This window comes from Hippopotamus amphibius, chromosome X (genome assembly GCF_030028045.1).
Source record: "Hippopotamus amphibius kiboko isolate mHipAmp2 chromosome X, mHipAmp2.hap2, whole genome shotgun sequence".
Lineage (NCBI taxonomy): Eukaryota > Metazoa > Chordata > Mammalia > Artiodactyla > Hippopotamidae > Hippopotamus > Hippopotamus amphibius.
Genome location: NC_080203.1, coordinates 86,172,257 through 86,185,872, shown reverse-complemented (window position 1 = coordinate 86,185,872; position 13,616 = coordinate 86,172,257). Strand labels below are relative to the sequence as shown.

The 13,616-nt window shown below is 38.8% G+C and overlaps 1 protein-coding gene across 1 annotated transcript; it reads right to left on the bottom strand.

Moving 5' to 3' along the window:
- Window positions 1-6,713: 6,713 nt before the first annotated feature.
- LOC130842637 (zinc finger X-linked protein ZXDB-like) lies at window positions 6,714-11,378 on the bottom strand. The gene is made up of 2 exons (XM_057719322.1): window positions 8,905-11,378; window positions 6,714-7,355 (listed from the first exon to the last, which is right to left on the bottom strand). The coding sequence occupies exons 1-2, from the start codon at window positions 11,344-11,346 to the stop codon at window positions 7,263-7,265; spliced, it is 2,535 nt and encodes an 844-aa protein (XP_057575305.1). The 5' UTR covers window positions 11,347-11,378; the 3' UTR covers window positions 6,714-7,262.
- Between the last annotated feature and the right edge of the window lie 2,238 nt (window positions 11,379-13,616).

Below are 13,616 nucleotides of genomic sequence, written 5' to 3'. Positions count from 1 at the left end.
ATTTGCCCAAACCCCAAAATAAGATTAATCTCCATAAACAGAATATAAAAGTAATTATGATATAGGCATACAACAGAACTCTGTGCAACAAGAAAAAATGAACTATTTCTACATGCAAAAGTATGGCTGAATCTTACAAAGTGTTGAGTAATATTTTACTTATTTTGACTTCTTAGTCAAACACAAAAGGAATACACACCATAAAGCTTAAAAATAAGCAAAACTAATCTATGGTTTTAATATATCCACACAAAAACTTGTACACAAATATTCATAGCAGCATTATTCATAATAGCCCAAAAGTGGAGACAACCCAAATATCCACCAACTAATGAATGAATAAACAAAATGTGGTATACCCATAAAATGGAACATTATTCAGCTATAAAAAGAATGAAGTTCATCTATGTGACATTGAAAACAGTATTATATTAAGTAAAGTAATCCAGACGCAATAGGTCACATATTGTATAATGTGACCATTCATATGAAATATGCAGAACAGGCAAATCCATGGATACAGAAAGTAAATTAGTAGTTTCTAGGGGTGGAAGGAATGGGGGATTGCTGCTTAATGGCATGAGGTTTCTTTTTGAATGATGAAATATTCTGAAAATGGCCATGATGGTTCCACAACATTGTGAGCGTACTAAAACCCACTGAATTGTACAAATTAAAATGGTTAAAATAGTGAATTTATGTTGTGTGAATTTTTGTCTCAGTAATAATAAAAAATAATGAAAACCAACAAAAGCCTTCATTTATGGTTTTAGAAGTCAAGATTTTTTTTGGTTCAGGATAATAGTGACTAGAAGAGAACATGAGGGAACTTTAGATTCTGGTAGTATTCTAGTTCTTGATCTGGGTAGTGGTTACATGGATGTATTCACTTTGTGAAAATTCATGTAGCTACATATCCTTATGATATGTTTGTAATATATGTTGTTTCAATTAAAATATAAAAATAATAAATTTTACAAATAAAATGCTTCTTAGAACCAGTTATGATTCAATATATGGTAGATTAAAAATTAAAGCAAGGAATGATTAAAATATATAATGCAGTTTCAAAACAGATAACCTATAGATTGTTATCTGAATGTTTCTTGAATTCAACAATGCATCAATCTTGCAAAGAAAAATCAATAAAAATGAATTATCAGCTTTAATGGCATGAATCAAATACTCACACAGTTTTAAAATACTTTTTAAAGTATTTGGAGTAGAAATAGTTGAAAGCACCAAACTCTAAAACACCAAACGTAAAATAATCAACAGCATCTAATTTGACCACATTTTGATATTTCAATAGGCAAGCCTAAATGAAAACTTTTCTCTTCACTTCTTACTATCTTCATGGAATTTCTGAAAGCCAAATAGTATTAGATAGACAGAAGACCAATGTTGCAATAACATCTATTTGAAGGTTTTATATTGCTAACTGTAAGTGGAAAATACTGGGCATGTTTCAGAATTGCCATTGTGCTTTTATACAAATATTGTAGACCAAAGACACTTAGGAAAAGCCAAAACACTTGGCTATAGAGACAACTTATCTTCTTTTTTTGTTGTTTAAACTTTATTTTCATTTCTGTTTTGGGGAAGAATCCTTAATGATTTTTGTAAATGCAGGTTACATTTTATCCTTGAGGAATTTTTTGCCCCAAAAGAATCTAAAGTGGACAACCAGGATCACTTTGCAAACAAGAGCCTATGCAGCGAGTCTTTACAATATTCAGTAGATTTGGTACATATAGTAGTGAAAAGGACTATCTAATGCTTACTATAGATACAGAAAACAAACTGGTGGTTGCCAGATCAGAGGTGGGTGGGGGGGACAGGCGAAACAGGTGAAGGGGATTAAGAGGTACAAACTTCTAGCTATAAGTCACTGGGATGTAATGCACAGCATAGGGAGTATGGTCAATAATATGGTAATAACTTTGTATGGTGACAGATGGTAACTTATTGTGGTGATCATTTCATAATGTATAAAAATATCAAATCACTATGTTGTATACCTGAAACCATGTTATGTCAATTATAATTCAATAAAAATTAAATATAAAACAAATTACCAAATTTTTAAGGTCTCATCTAAAGAAAGACTCAGTACTATATATGGAGTCCTCTAATAGCAGACTATAAAATGTATAACATTCATCAGCAAGATTGATAAATATAAAGTCTGATTCAATAACAGAAACGAAAGTCTTTTTTCCCAGTGAATTTGTCCTTCATTCCTTTCCAAAAGCCCTCTCTGTTATCTAGGAAAGTAGTACATCTAGCCTAGGTTTCTCCATTTTAAAGGTAGCCAAATTACTAATGTTCTAATTGCAAACACTTATTTTAACAATACTCCCAAGTCTTATTGCTTTCTAAGTATATAAACAATGACATATCCATGGGAAAGTGAATCTTCAAATAAAAAAAACAGAAAAACAAGTTTTACTTAATCTACAGTTTGGAAAGTGAGGCAAAAATAATAAATACATGACATCTCTTTTTTTCTATTAGTGTATGTCATAGCATCTGATAACATTTCTTACTGATGTTATTGATAACTAACAATAAAATAATAATTAGCTCTAAGAAGCACAGGAACATAAGGTGACTTTAAGTGGAAAAAATGTTGCATTTCCTTAGAAACGCCAAGTGCTATGTTTGGCATTAATTAACTAATGCCAACATGAATCAGGAGGAAAAAATATCTGTCCAGTAGCACACATTCTAAAATTGTAACTAGCCTGGAATGAACTGCTGCTCTATTCACTGAGTCATTGCCTGAGGAATTTCCACTTCAGCTCTCTGTTTTGGCTAATTTCCTCACAAACGGATATGTGACCAGCTTCCTTCTTCCACATCCAGCATAATGTAGTCTCATACTGCATTTATACTCCTCCACTGCATTGTGTAAACAGGAAAGGGAAATAGGTCCTGATAAAGATTAATAATTTCTTGGCTTCATTCCAAAGTGAGAATGCCTAGAGTTGAAATGTCTTTGTTTTTGCTACCATTTGTAACTGCTTTACATCTTGGAAACGCAGTGTTGCTTTCACTAAAGAGTTTTATTTTGCTATGGTGGATTTTGCTCCCCTTTCCAAATGTGTTAAGCTATTTATATTTTATTCAGAATCTTAAATTCTTGCTTTGATGACTAATCTGACCCTCACCACATAATTGGTGAATCCTTAGGATTCTCCATGCTAAATTCCAGCTCTCATTCCTAAATATCACATGAAATTTATATACTCTTCTTTTCAGTTAGTGTACCTATATGAAATACTTTCTAATTAAAGTAGTTGCTTTTTTATTTCAGAAAATTAAAATTTGCTATTATGTCTAATATAAGGAAAAGGGATTTTATTTATCTTAATACCACATTTATGTTCTATAGTTTTCTCTTTCAAAATAACATATTTATTATATGATTTTCAAAAAATCACTTTCAAAAAAATCACTTTCATATAACTCTACATTCAGGATTCCAATATAGAATAAAAATAAAGCATAAAGCATAATTTAAAATTTATTTACCAAAGGATTTTTCTATAATTAGTTAAGGTACCACTCAAAATGTTGTTTAAATTTTAATCAGGATAGTTTAATCTAATTGCTGTTTCCCAGATTAAATTTTAGATTCTTAAATGTTTTTGAAATACCTTTGAAATAATTTGTGTATTGAATTTTTTCTTATCACAATTTTTAGTCCATACTCTAAGAATAACAGCTGCTGTTATTCCAAAATGTAACCATTTATAACTTGATTATATATTATTTTTCATTGTTTGAGTTTTTTTCTCTGTCTAGATAATGTTTGTGAATGTAAGGACACCAATTGTCAAATATGTGCTCAAAAATGTTTGCTTGAATGAATTGATAAAATATGCTTTTGTTTTAAACTTTATAGTGTCTCAGAGTAGGCACTCAATAATTATCAGCTTCTTAATAAGTTGATAATAATGAGATATTCCTAAGGGAGTCACACTTTATTAGTGCTCTTAAGAATCACCGTTTTGCTTTGCTTAAAATAGTGAATTATTTTCTGTAGGCCAAGTGTTTTTCAGGTCCATAAATTTCAGCAGAAAATTAGAACAAGATGAAGTCTTCTGTTGACAATGCAGGACAGCAAAATTCACCATCAAACAAAATGTAATTGCTAGGTAGTTATTTTTGCTACTTATTTACTCTCTCACTTTTTCTTTGGACTCCATTCCTTCTTATCACCATTAGTTATAGGGTAACAAGAAAAAGGAGAAAATATGCTAGGGTATGTAAATAACAGAGGATGTGATTCCTGTGACTTGAGTTCCCACACCACATTAGTTAGTCACAGAGGGGTTTATGAGTAAGGAGCCCCAAGGATCACATGGAAGTTAGTTTTGGACAATTCTAGTCCTATTTCTTCCAATCTGAGAAAAATACAGGACATTCAACCTAGCAGAGTTTATACTGATGAGCTATTGAAATTAATGACCAAATAGCATTCTCCACATTCTGGAGAAATGATTTATTATATTACTAAGTACCACATAAAATATCTGTTGAATATTCACAGTAGGGAAGAGAGTAGTAGTAAGAAGGAATTATCAGACAGAGGTGACATAGCTCATTTTGATGCAAAGTATTCGGGGAGGGTATCGTATGAGTTTCAAGAGGCCTGTAAATACTCAAAAGCAAACAAGAGTATAAACATTGAATGTAAATCTGAGAATATATGAGGGAGCCAAGGGAGATGAAATGGCACCCACTGTCTAATGGTGTGTATACTCCACAATATGTATACTTTATTCAGGGATAACTGATTTATCACTTCCCAATAAAACATGCCCTAAATTAATTATCTTTCAATATATATTCCTGAAAAGACTTCAGTATCCAATATTCATGTTAATGAAATGTAATTTTTGTAATGTAAAAAAATGTAAAGAAAAAAATCCTTTGTCATTTCTGATCTTCCTTTCTTTTCCTCACAGATGTCTCATACATTCAGTGAGTCACCAAGTTATATTTGTTTCTCCAATTTAGAAACATCTCCAATCTGTCCTTTTCTGCCATGAATAAAGTCCAAGCCTTCATCACAGAACCCTGAAATTATTACAAGTTACTCTTAAATGATTTTCCTATCTCCCCTCGTCAAATTCACATTGTACATGTCTACTATATTAAACTTTCTATACACTCATCACTTGATTAATCTTCTTAAATATCTTCACTGACCCTTAACCATGTCCAGAATAAAGTCCTACCCACTGTGACTGGTTTTCATAGCTCTTCAGATTGGTTCCATATTGGCAGTCTAACCCTAACACCTAGCACTTATCAAACATGCATCCTGCATTTGAACTAGGTTGTCTTTCCCAGTGTCCTGTGGCCAATTCCATTTCAAATTCTTTCCTTGTACTTTCTTCCTGGCTGGAATTCACCTACTCTCTTATCTATGTAACTACTGGGCTGGCCAAAAAGGTCGTTCGGGTTTTTCTACAAGATATCCGAACGACCTTTTTGACCAGCCCAATGAATCTAACCATCCATTAAAGAATAGCTACTGCCCCTCCTTTCCCTCCAAGCTATTAACTTAGTGTCTGAAAACATGCTTGTTGTTTTCAGATATTTAGATGTGAAATATTTAATTTCTATGTCCTTTCCAAAATTAAGTAGCTCACATTTTATTCCTCTTATCTACATCCCTAGTACTCTTCTACCTTGTATTCTGTATATAGTCAGTAAATTAACTTGAAATAGACAATGAGGTCCCTAGCTTAAAAATTGTTACCAAATCAAATCAGATTTGAAAAATATAAAAAATTCATTTGTAATGAGTGCTTTGCTTTTAATATATAGTTTTGTTCTGACAAAGTGCTTGATAACCTATTCTCTAAATGTGCAAAACCCATTTCACTTTCTAAAAAATTGCTAAGTCAATCTTTTGTTCAAAACCATAAATTTCAGCTCAGCCTTATATTTGAATTACCACTACTATCAATATTTTGAATGAGCTGCATCTAAATTAGGTTTTATTATTACCAAATCATCAACTGGATCTGTTTGATTTCAGTAATTACTAAGGGATTATGGATATTCCCAAACAGAGACTTAATCAATGCTCTATCTGGAATCAAGGAATAAATACCCTTCTCTTCTTTTTCCTGGATGGGAATAAGAAGTATTTAATCCAGAGGAAAATGACTATCATATTCTATCAAATTTCACTTCTACTACTCAAGGCTTTCAATTATGTAATACTATAATGAGATCAGGGTAAAAATGTCAAGATACATGTATTTTAACTCATGAGGAATATGTTCAAGAGTCTCCTGGATGCAAACCTTCCTGCAAAGTATTCTGTTACTATGTTTTCAATTGGCAAAATTTTAATAAACCAAAGACTGAAGAAGCACAAAAAGCAAGTGAGATAACATTAAATCATATCCTATTATTTTTTAAATGGCAAATTTATGCAAACACTAACTAAAATGTAACCATTATGTTTGTACTGACAGTTTTGACTGTAATTTCATGCTATTTTCATCATGTTGGAAAATGGTATTGAATGAGAAATCTTTTGAACAAATTGACTGAAAGAAACCATGTGAGCCCATAAATAATTACAAGATTTTTATCTTCAAGAAAAGTGAAATCTGTCCTTTGACAATACCACAGAATAGAACAAAACCATATTTTATAATTGTTTTTAATGAGGGATTAAAGAAACAAAATGACAGGATTTTAAAGTATTTTTATGGTTATATATATATTAACAGATGATTAAGACGTGCATGTTCACCTCAGGTCTCTACATTCCTATCTATAGGAAAAGAAGAATAACTTACTTAAGAGGACTTAACTAATGACAACAGCTTAAAATCTTTCCAAAGTGCTGAGGGAGACTGTTAAATGGTTAGAAACAATCACACTTTGACCATTTCTTTGGGATTACAAATTTATGTATATTTTTTGCTATTTCACTGAATGAGTACAACCAATTTAAAAATTAGACAGTACAGATGCATTTCAAAACGGCAAATTATAAAGTGCACTGCCAAAGTGCTAAATAATTGTTACCAACAAATGTACATACAAACAGTACTGGATTAGAATGTTTCAGAGCAACTAATAGTGTTTGCTAGCAGAACAACATGATGAAAAAATATAGAAAAATAGAAGAATTATATGTCTCACTAAAACCATACATAAAATATTTCCACTATTATTTGATTCATATATACACACACTGACCTCTAAATCCAGAAAATAATTTCTTAATGCACACTCAGACTTGCTGTAAATATTGGGACTGAAAAACGGGCCAGGTCCTGAATGGCTGAGAGATGGTGACCATGACAAAGACTTACCTAATTAAAAAAAGACAGAGAGAGAGAGAGATCATGGCAAGGCATGGAGTGCACATGCTAGAGACTAGGTTGGAGAGGGAGCAGAGCTGACAGAAGATAACAGATATAAATTAAGGTGGAACAGTGGTTATAAACAAAAGTCATCATGAAACAGAAGAGTAGAATGAAAGTTGATGTGCATAAACACACAATTAAGAGTTACTAAACAAGAGTTAGGTAAATTTTAATATGACTTATAGTTGAAACTTTGCCACAACTATCTCAAAATATTGTGAGGATCAAATATAACAGTTGTGAAAGTGTTACATAAACTGTAAAATGCTATACTCAGGTAACACAGACAGTATTTACTCAAAATGCAAAGTCAATCTCTCATTCCAACTCTGGGAGAAGGCAAATAATGAGCTCTCTGGGGCAAGAAAACCTTACTCTGGTCAATTCTCAGATTTCCTTGGAACCACAGGCTCTCCAGTCACTCTACAGGATGGCTTTGAATGCAAAGACACTGTCCTGGTCTAATGGACAGGTTAGCAAAGTCACAGAATTGTGTGGAGAAAAATCCTTAACCTGTGGAAGAAAGAGATTCTCTTTTCTGTTTCTTAACCTGCATAAAGCATTACTGCCTGCACAAGCATGATGTTAAATTACGCTAATTTCTTCCCTTTGAGGAAGGGGATGATGAGGGGCAGGAAAGGTGATAAAAATTCATTAAAAACTGCCAAAACACAAAACATTTTCCCTCCAAACCTAACTGCTAGGATAGAAGAAGTCTACAATTCATCAGGTATGTATAAATTACAATGACAGCTTTACACCTAGGGAACTGAGGGTTAGTGAGAGCAAATGACATATTTAAGGCCACTTATTCAACACCACAAACTCAATATTTCTTAGTCTGAGTCATGTCAAAGCCCTGGCACTTCCCCTAACACAGCCTTCCATCAAAAATAAATAAATAAATAAATAAATAAATAAATAAATAAATAAATAAATAAAAAAAATTAAAAAAGGCTAAAAAGATAAAGTAAAAAGAACCAACCCAGATTTTCAGCTTTCTTCTTTTTTAAGCTCACTACTAGATTTTAGAACTGTTTTGGCACTGTGTAAAATTTCCATTAAATTTTTGAAGTTAAACAAACACCAGTTCCATGTTCTCAGATCATTAACTGTCAATGCACTTTTCATTACATTAGGAGCACATGCAATTGTTAATCACTGTAAAAGGTCCTTAAATTTTCAAGAAAGAGCATAAAATCATGAAAATAGAGCTGAAATGACTTTAGAAACAATCTATTCAAACCAGCTCATTTATAAATAAGGAAATTAAGGCTCAGATAAGATAAGTGACTTACTCAGGGTCACAAAACCTGTCAGTTCCAGACTCAAGATCAGAATTTAAATCTCCAAACTTGTAGCCCAGGGCTCTGTTCTTTTTCAAACCTATAAGCAATGACTGCATTTAAACATTTAGTCCAGAATGTTCTTAAAATTGAGTGTCATCAATAAAAGTAAGCCATGTGGCAAGGAATGAATAGAGTTTAGTTCATACCAAAAATGAGCTGCCAGTCACTGTGATAAGATCTGTTTCTTTCTGAGACCCATGGTTTCCTGCTGAATTGGAGAATCCAAACTCAGTTTCTTCCTCCTGTCCAAAGAAGTCAGAGTCAGGATGTACATTCCATTCCGTTTTGGCTGGCGGCAGTAGTTCTGAGACACTGTTTTCACAAAGGGTGCTTGAAGGAGTCAGAGCCTCTGTGTCTACTGTTAGCTTACCGCTGGGGATCAAAGCTTGGGGCTCTTGACTTGAGTTTTTCACAGCCGAAGAGCTCAGAGATCCCAAGGGCCCCGCACTTATACTTGAGACATCATCCATATCTAAGGGACTCTGCTGAAAACCGGCGGCTGTCGTTCCAAAGAAGAGTGAGGTATCCAGACTTTGAGGAAGGTCACTGGTGGCCATCAAGGCCTGAGGTTCCACCGCCTGCCCTAAGGAATTATTAGCAGGGAGGTTCCCTGCCAGAGTTGAGTTCACAGAAGCCACATCAATAGTCAAGATCCCAGAGTTCACCAATGCAGTGTCCAGTACTGCAGCAGAACTATTACCAGGCACGTCAGAGAAGAGAGACACAAGCTCTGCATCACTGAGGTCATTCTGCCCCTGGCTGGTAAGTTCACTGCTGGGCGTGAGAGAATTTGCAGCTTCTAGCTGAGCTAAGAGATCCTGACGCAGGTTGTGCCTTTTGGCCATGTGGGTCTTCATGCTGTGCTTGGATGTGAAGAGTTTATTACAAGTGGAGACTGGGCATCGGCTTTTCCAAGTGTCCACATCCTGCAGGTGTTTCTTGGAGTGAATGTAGAGGCTGCTGCGAGCAGAGAACCTGGCACAGCAGCCTTCCACCGGGCACACAAAAGGCTTTGTGCCCAGGTGGGTTATGCTGTGGCCTTTCAGATGTTCGGCCCTCGTGAAAGATTTCCCACAGCCTTCCACAGGGCACATGAACCTCCGATCATCATCGTGCTTCCTTTTGTGCCTTAGGAGTTTGGACATGCTGGTGAAGTTCCAGCCACAGCCCTCAAAGTCACAAAGGAACGGTCTCTCACCAGTGTGGCTCCGAAGGTGAATTTTCAGCCTACAAGCCTTGTCATACTGTTTGCTGCAGCCAGGAAAGGAGCAGGAAAAGAGTTCCTGTTCCCTGAAGTGAGCGCGGTTATGGGAAAACAGGGCACTCACTGTGATAAACGTCTTCTTGCAGCCAGAAAACGCGCACTGGTAGGGCCTCTCAGGCTCGAAGTGGCTGCGCTGGTGGGCGCTGAGTTTGGCCTGCGTGGGGAAGGTCTCCACACACACCTCGCATTTGAATGAGTTCTCCTGCTCATGACCCTTCATGTGCGCTTTGAGGTTATATACGGTGGTGAAGCTCTTGCCACAGCCCTCTGCCGGGCAGCCAAAGGGCCTCAGTTTGTCGTGTGACTGCAGGTGCCTCTTGAGCTTGTACGAGGTGGTGAAGGTCCAGCCGCAACCACCCAGGGGGCACTTGAAGGGCCGCTGGCCCTGGCTGCTGCTGTGTGTCAGCAGGTGCACCTTTAGCTGGTGCTTCTTGGCAAAGGTCTGTCCGCACTGCGCCTCAGGACACAGGTACAGCACCACGCCCTGGCCCGGGCCTGGCGGCCCGCGGGGGCTCTCAGCTGCAGCCGGGCCCTCCGCCTCCTCCTCGGGCGCTGGGGCGGACGCGGGTTCGGCCCCCTCGGCCAGCAGGAGGTCGGGCGGCAGCTCGGGACAGTCGCCAGGCTGCGTGGCGTGCGGGATCCCCGCTTGCGGGGCGATCAGACCCCCGGGCTGCGGGGCAGGGGCGACCCCAGGCGCCCAGGCTGGCGGCGGGGGCGTGGCCAGGGTGAGGACGCCGTTCTCGAAGCGCAACAGCAGGTTTTGGTTGTGAATGGTGACGGTGCCCGCGAAGGCCGCCGCGGGGCCCAGGCCTGGGGCGGGGATCGGGGCCAGGGCCGGGACTGGGCCGGGGATAGCGGACAGGCAGCTGGGGCCCAGCGCAGGGCGGCCCTCGGGGTTCGCGCCGCTTTCGCCCCCCTGCAGCCGTGGGCCCAGCCCGGCCTCCTCCCTCCATTGGGGCCCTGCGGCCTGGCCGGCGCCCGCGGTATCTACGTCACCACCCACCGGGTCCAGCAGCACCAGGAAGAAGTCATCGTCGTCGCCGCCGCCGCCGCCGCCGCCGCCACCGCCACCACCGACGCCTCCAGCGTGATCGGGCCTCAGCGCCAACGGGCTAGGGCCCGGGCCTGGGGAGGCCGCGCGGCCCTCCTCACGCCGCCGCCCGGGCCCGCCATCTTGGGGGCCCCGGAGCAGCAGGAGGCGGCGCGCGGGGGCCTGGCCGGCCCGGGGGTCAGGACCTCCGTGGATCCGGCCGCCGCCCCGGGGGCTGCCGGTGCCGCCGCCCTGTCGCGTCCCGCGAGCCGGGAGCAGCCTCGGGATTTCCATCTCCGCGTCCTTGAGGCTCCGCTGGAACCGGAGTCGCGGAGGAGGCGCGACCCCGCCCCCTGCCGCGGGCCTGAACACGTTCCTGAAAGGGAAAAAAAAAATGTGCAATGCGCAGAAACTGGCCCTATCAGATATTAAAACGTATTTAACGCCACCGTGATTTAAATATTCTGGTACTGGGTCTCCAGAACAGAATAGAAAGCCCAGGGGCAGAGCCGCATATACATAAATAATTCCAGAGTTAATATTAGTAGGAAATGAAGGCGGTCTTCCCAGATACAGGGGAAATGACAGTTCACTCAGTAAATGGGGCTGGCATGAATACCTTAGGTATCTATTTGCTAAAGGCAACATAAATTGGTACCTCACTGTCTGTACCAAAATAAACACACCCCCAGCCTCTGTCCCTCCCAGTGCTCAGCATGGTGGTTAGCACTTATCCTGTGTTAAACATTGTTTACCAGTGGCTGGCTGGATTGATAGATTACAGAAAATTCCTGAGAGAATACACTACGTGTCAACATTAAACTACCGTAGTGCTAGCAATTCCTACTGAAAATGATGTCTTTTTAAATATGTTCCTGGACGGCTTCCGTATCCAGCGCTGTCTTGAGCAATGTCCTCAGGAAAATTTGTCACACAGTTAAATTTTTTGTCCTGCTGGGGCAAAGACTAGAATGAGTAAGAGGTGAGGTCAAAACAGATTAGCACTGCTCAGTCTAGAAATGCAAAGCCTGGAGAATGAAGCAATTTATATTGAAATCTGGAAAACCCAACCCACTCCTGGGTTCTCCCTATAAGGTGCACAACCTAAACCAACTCTTTGCTCTTCCACCATTGGTTACACCATGGTAAATTTCATGTCCAATCTCGAGAATGCTGAGGACATTCCTCAGCTTACTCTAGATTCTCCAGCACATGGAGGTCTCTGGACAAGAGCACTTGTTAAATGTGATAAAGTTAAGCCCTAGGTTACTGCAGTGGACTCCCCTGCGAAAAAGACATAGATGCCTTTTGCATGCCCAGTAGCCCCAGTGTGCCTGCTTGCATTTAAGCCTGGTGGCCTAGTCTCACTGTAATGGATTTGGCCTGCAATGCCTAATGTTGATGATGATCCTCCAATGTCTGTCATCAGTGACTTGGGAGTTGATATAAATACAGGGTGAATTAATCTGGCAAGAGAAAGGTTTAGAGTGATGACTAGATTATGCAATACCTATATATGTATATATATATATATATATATATATATATACACATATATATGTATAACTTAAAGAATCCCTTCTTTCCCCTCTTTTAATGATAATGGACACTTGCTGATCTCTTGATTAAAAGACCAAGATTTTCATGCATAATAATTCAAAGCTCAAAAAAAATAATTCAGTAAGACTGCCGCCATGTCCTTCCTGTCTGCCTGCCTGCTGTCTGCAGCACACAGTGGGGTGTAGTTCTAAGACCTTGCTTCAGAAATACTGAATATTCGTTTAATCCAATACTTGGACATTAGTCTGAGGCTTGGACAGTCTTCTATAAACACCTCTATCACCAGGACAAGCAACCCCAAAAGCTTGGACAACCATGAGGAAACAAAGAAACACCATGCAGGCAAAGGAGCAGGAAAAAAACCCACAAGACCAAATAAATGAGGAGGAAATAGGAAAAATGCCTGAAAAAGAATTTAGAGTAATGATAGTAAAAATGATACAAAATCTCGATAACAAATTAGAGAAAGTACAAGAAACAGTTCATAAGAACTCAGAAAAACAAACAGCAATGGATAACAAAATAACTGAAATTAAAAATACTCTAGATGCTCTAACCAGCAGAATGACTGAGGCAGAAGAACGAATAAGTGAGTTGGAAGATAGAATGGAAGAAATAAACGCCACAGAGCAGGAAAAAGATAAAAAAATAAAAAGACTAGAAGACAGCCTCAGAGACCTCAGTGATAACCTTAAACGTACCAACATTCGAATTATAGGCATCCCAGAAGAAGAAGAAAACAAGAAAGGGTCTGTGAAAATATTTGAAGAGGTTCTAGTGGAAAACTTCCCCAACATGGGAAAGGAAATAATGAACCAAGTCCAAGAAGCACAGAGAGTCCCATACAGAATAAACCCAAGGAGAAATACACCAAGACACATATTAATCAAACTAACGACAATTCAACACAAAGAAAAAATATTAAAAGCAGCAAGAGAAAAGCAACAAACAACATATAAGGGAAAACCCATCAGGATAACAGCTGACCTTTCTACAGAAACTCT

Coding starts and splice junctions, on each gene's coding strand:
- LOC130842637 (XM_057719322.1), bottom strand. CDS start 11,346: ATGGAAATCCCGAGGCTGCTCCCGGCTCGCGGGACGCGACAGGGCGGC. Junction 7,356..8,904: donor TGACTGGCAGCTCATTTTTG/GTATGAACTAAA, acceptor TTTTTTAATTAG/GTAAGTCTTTGTCATGGTCA.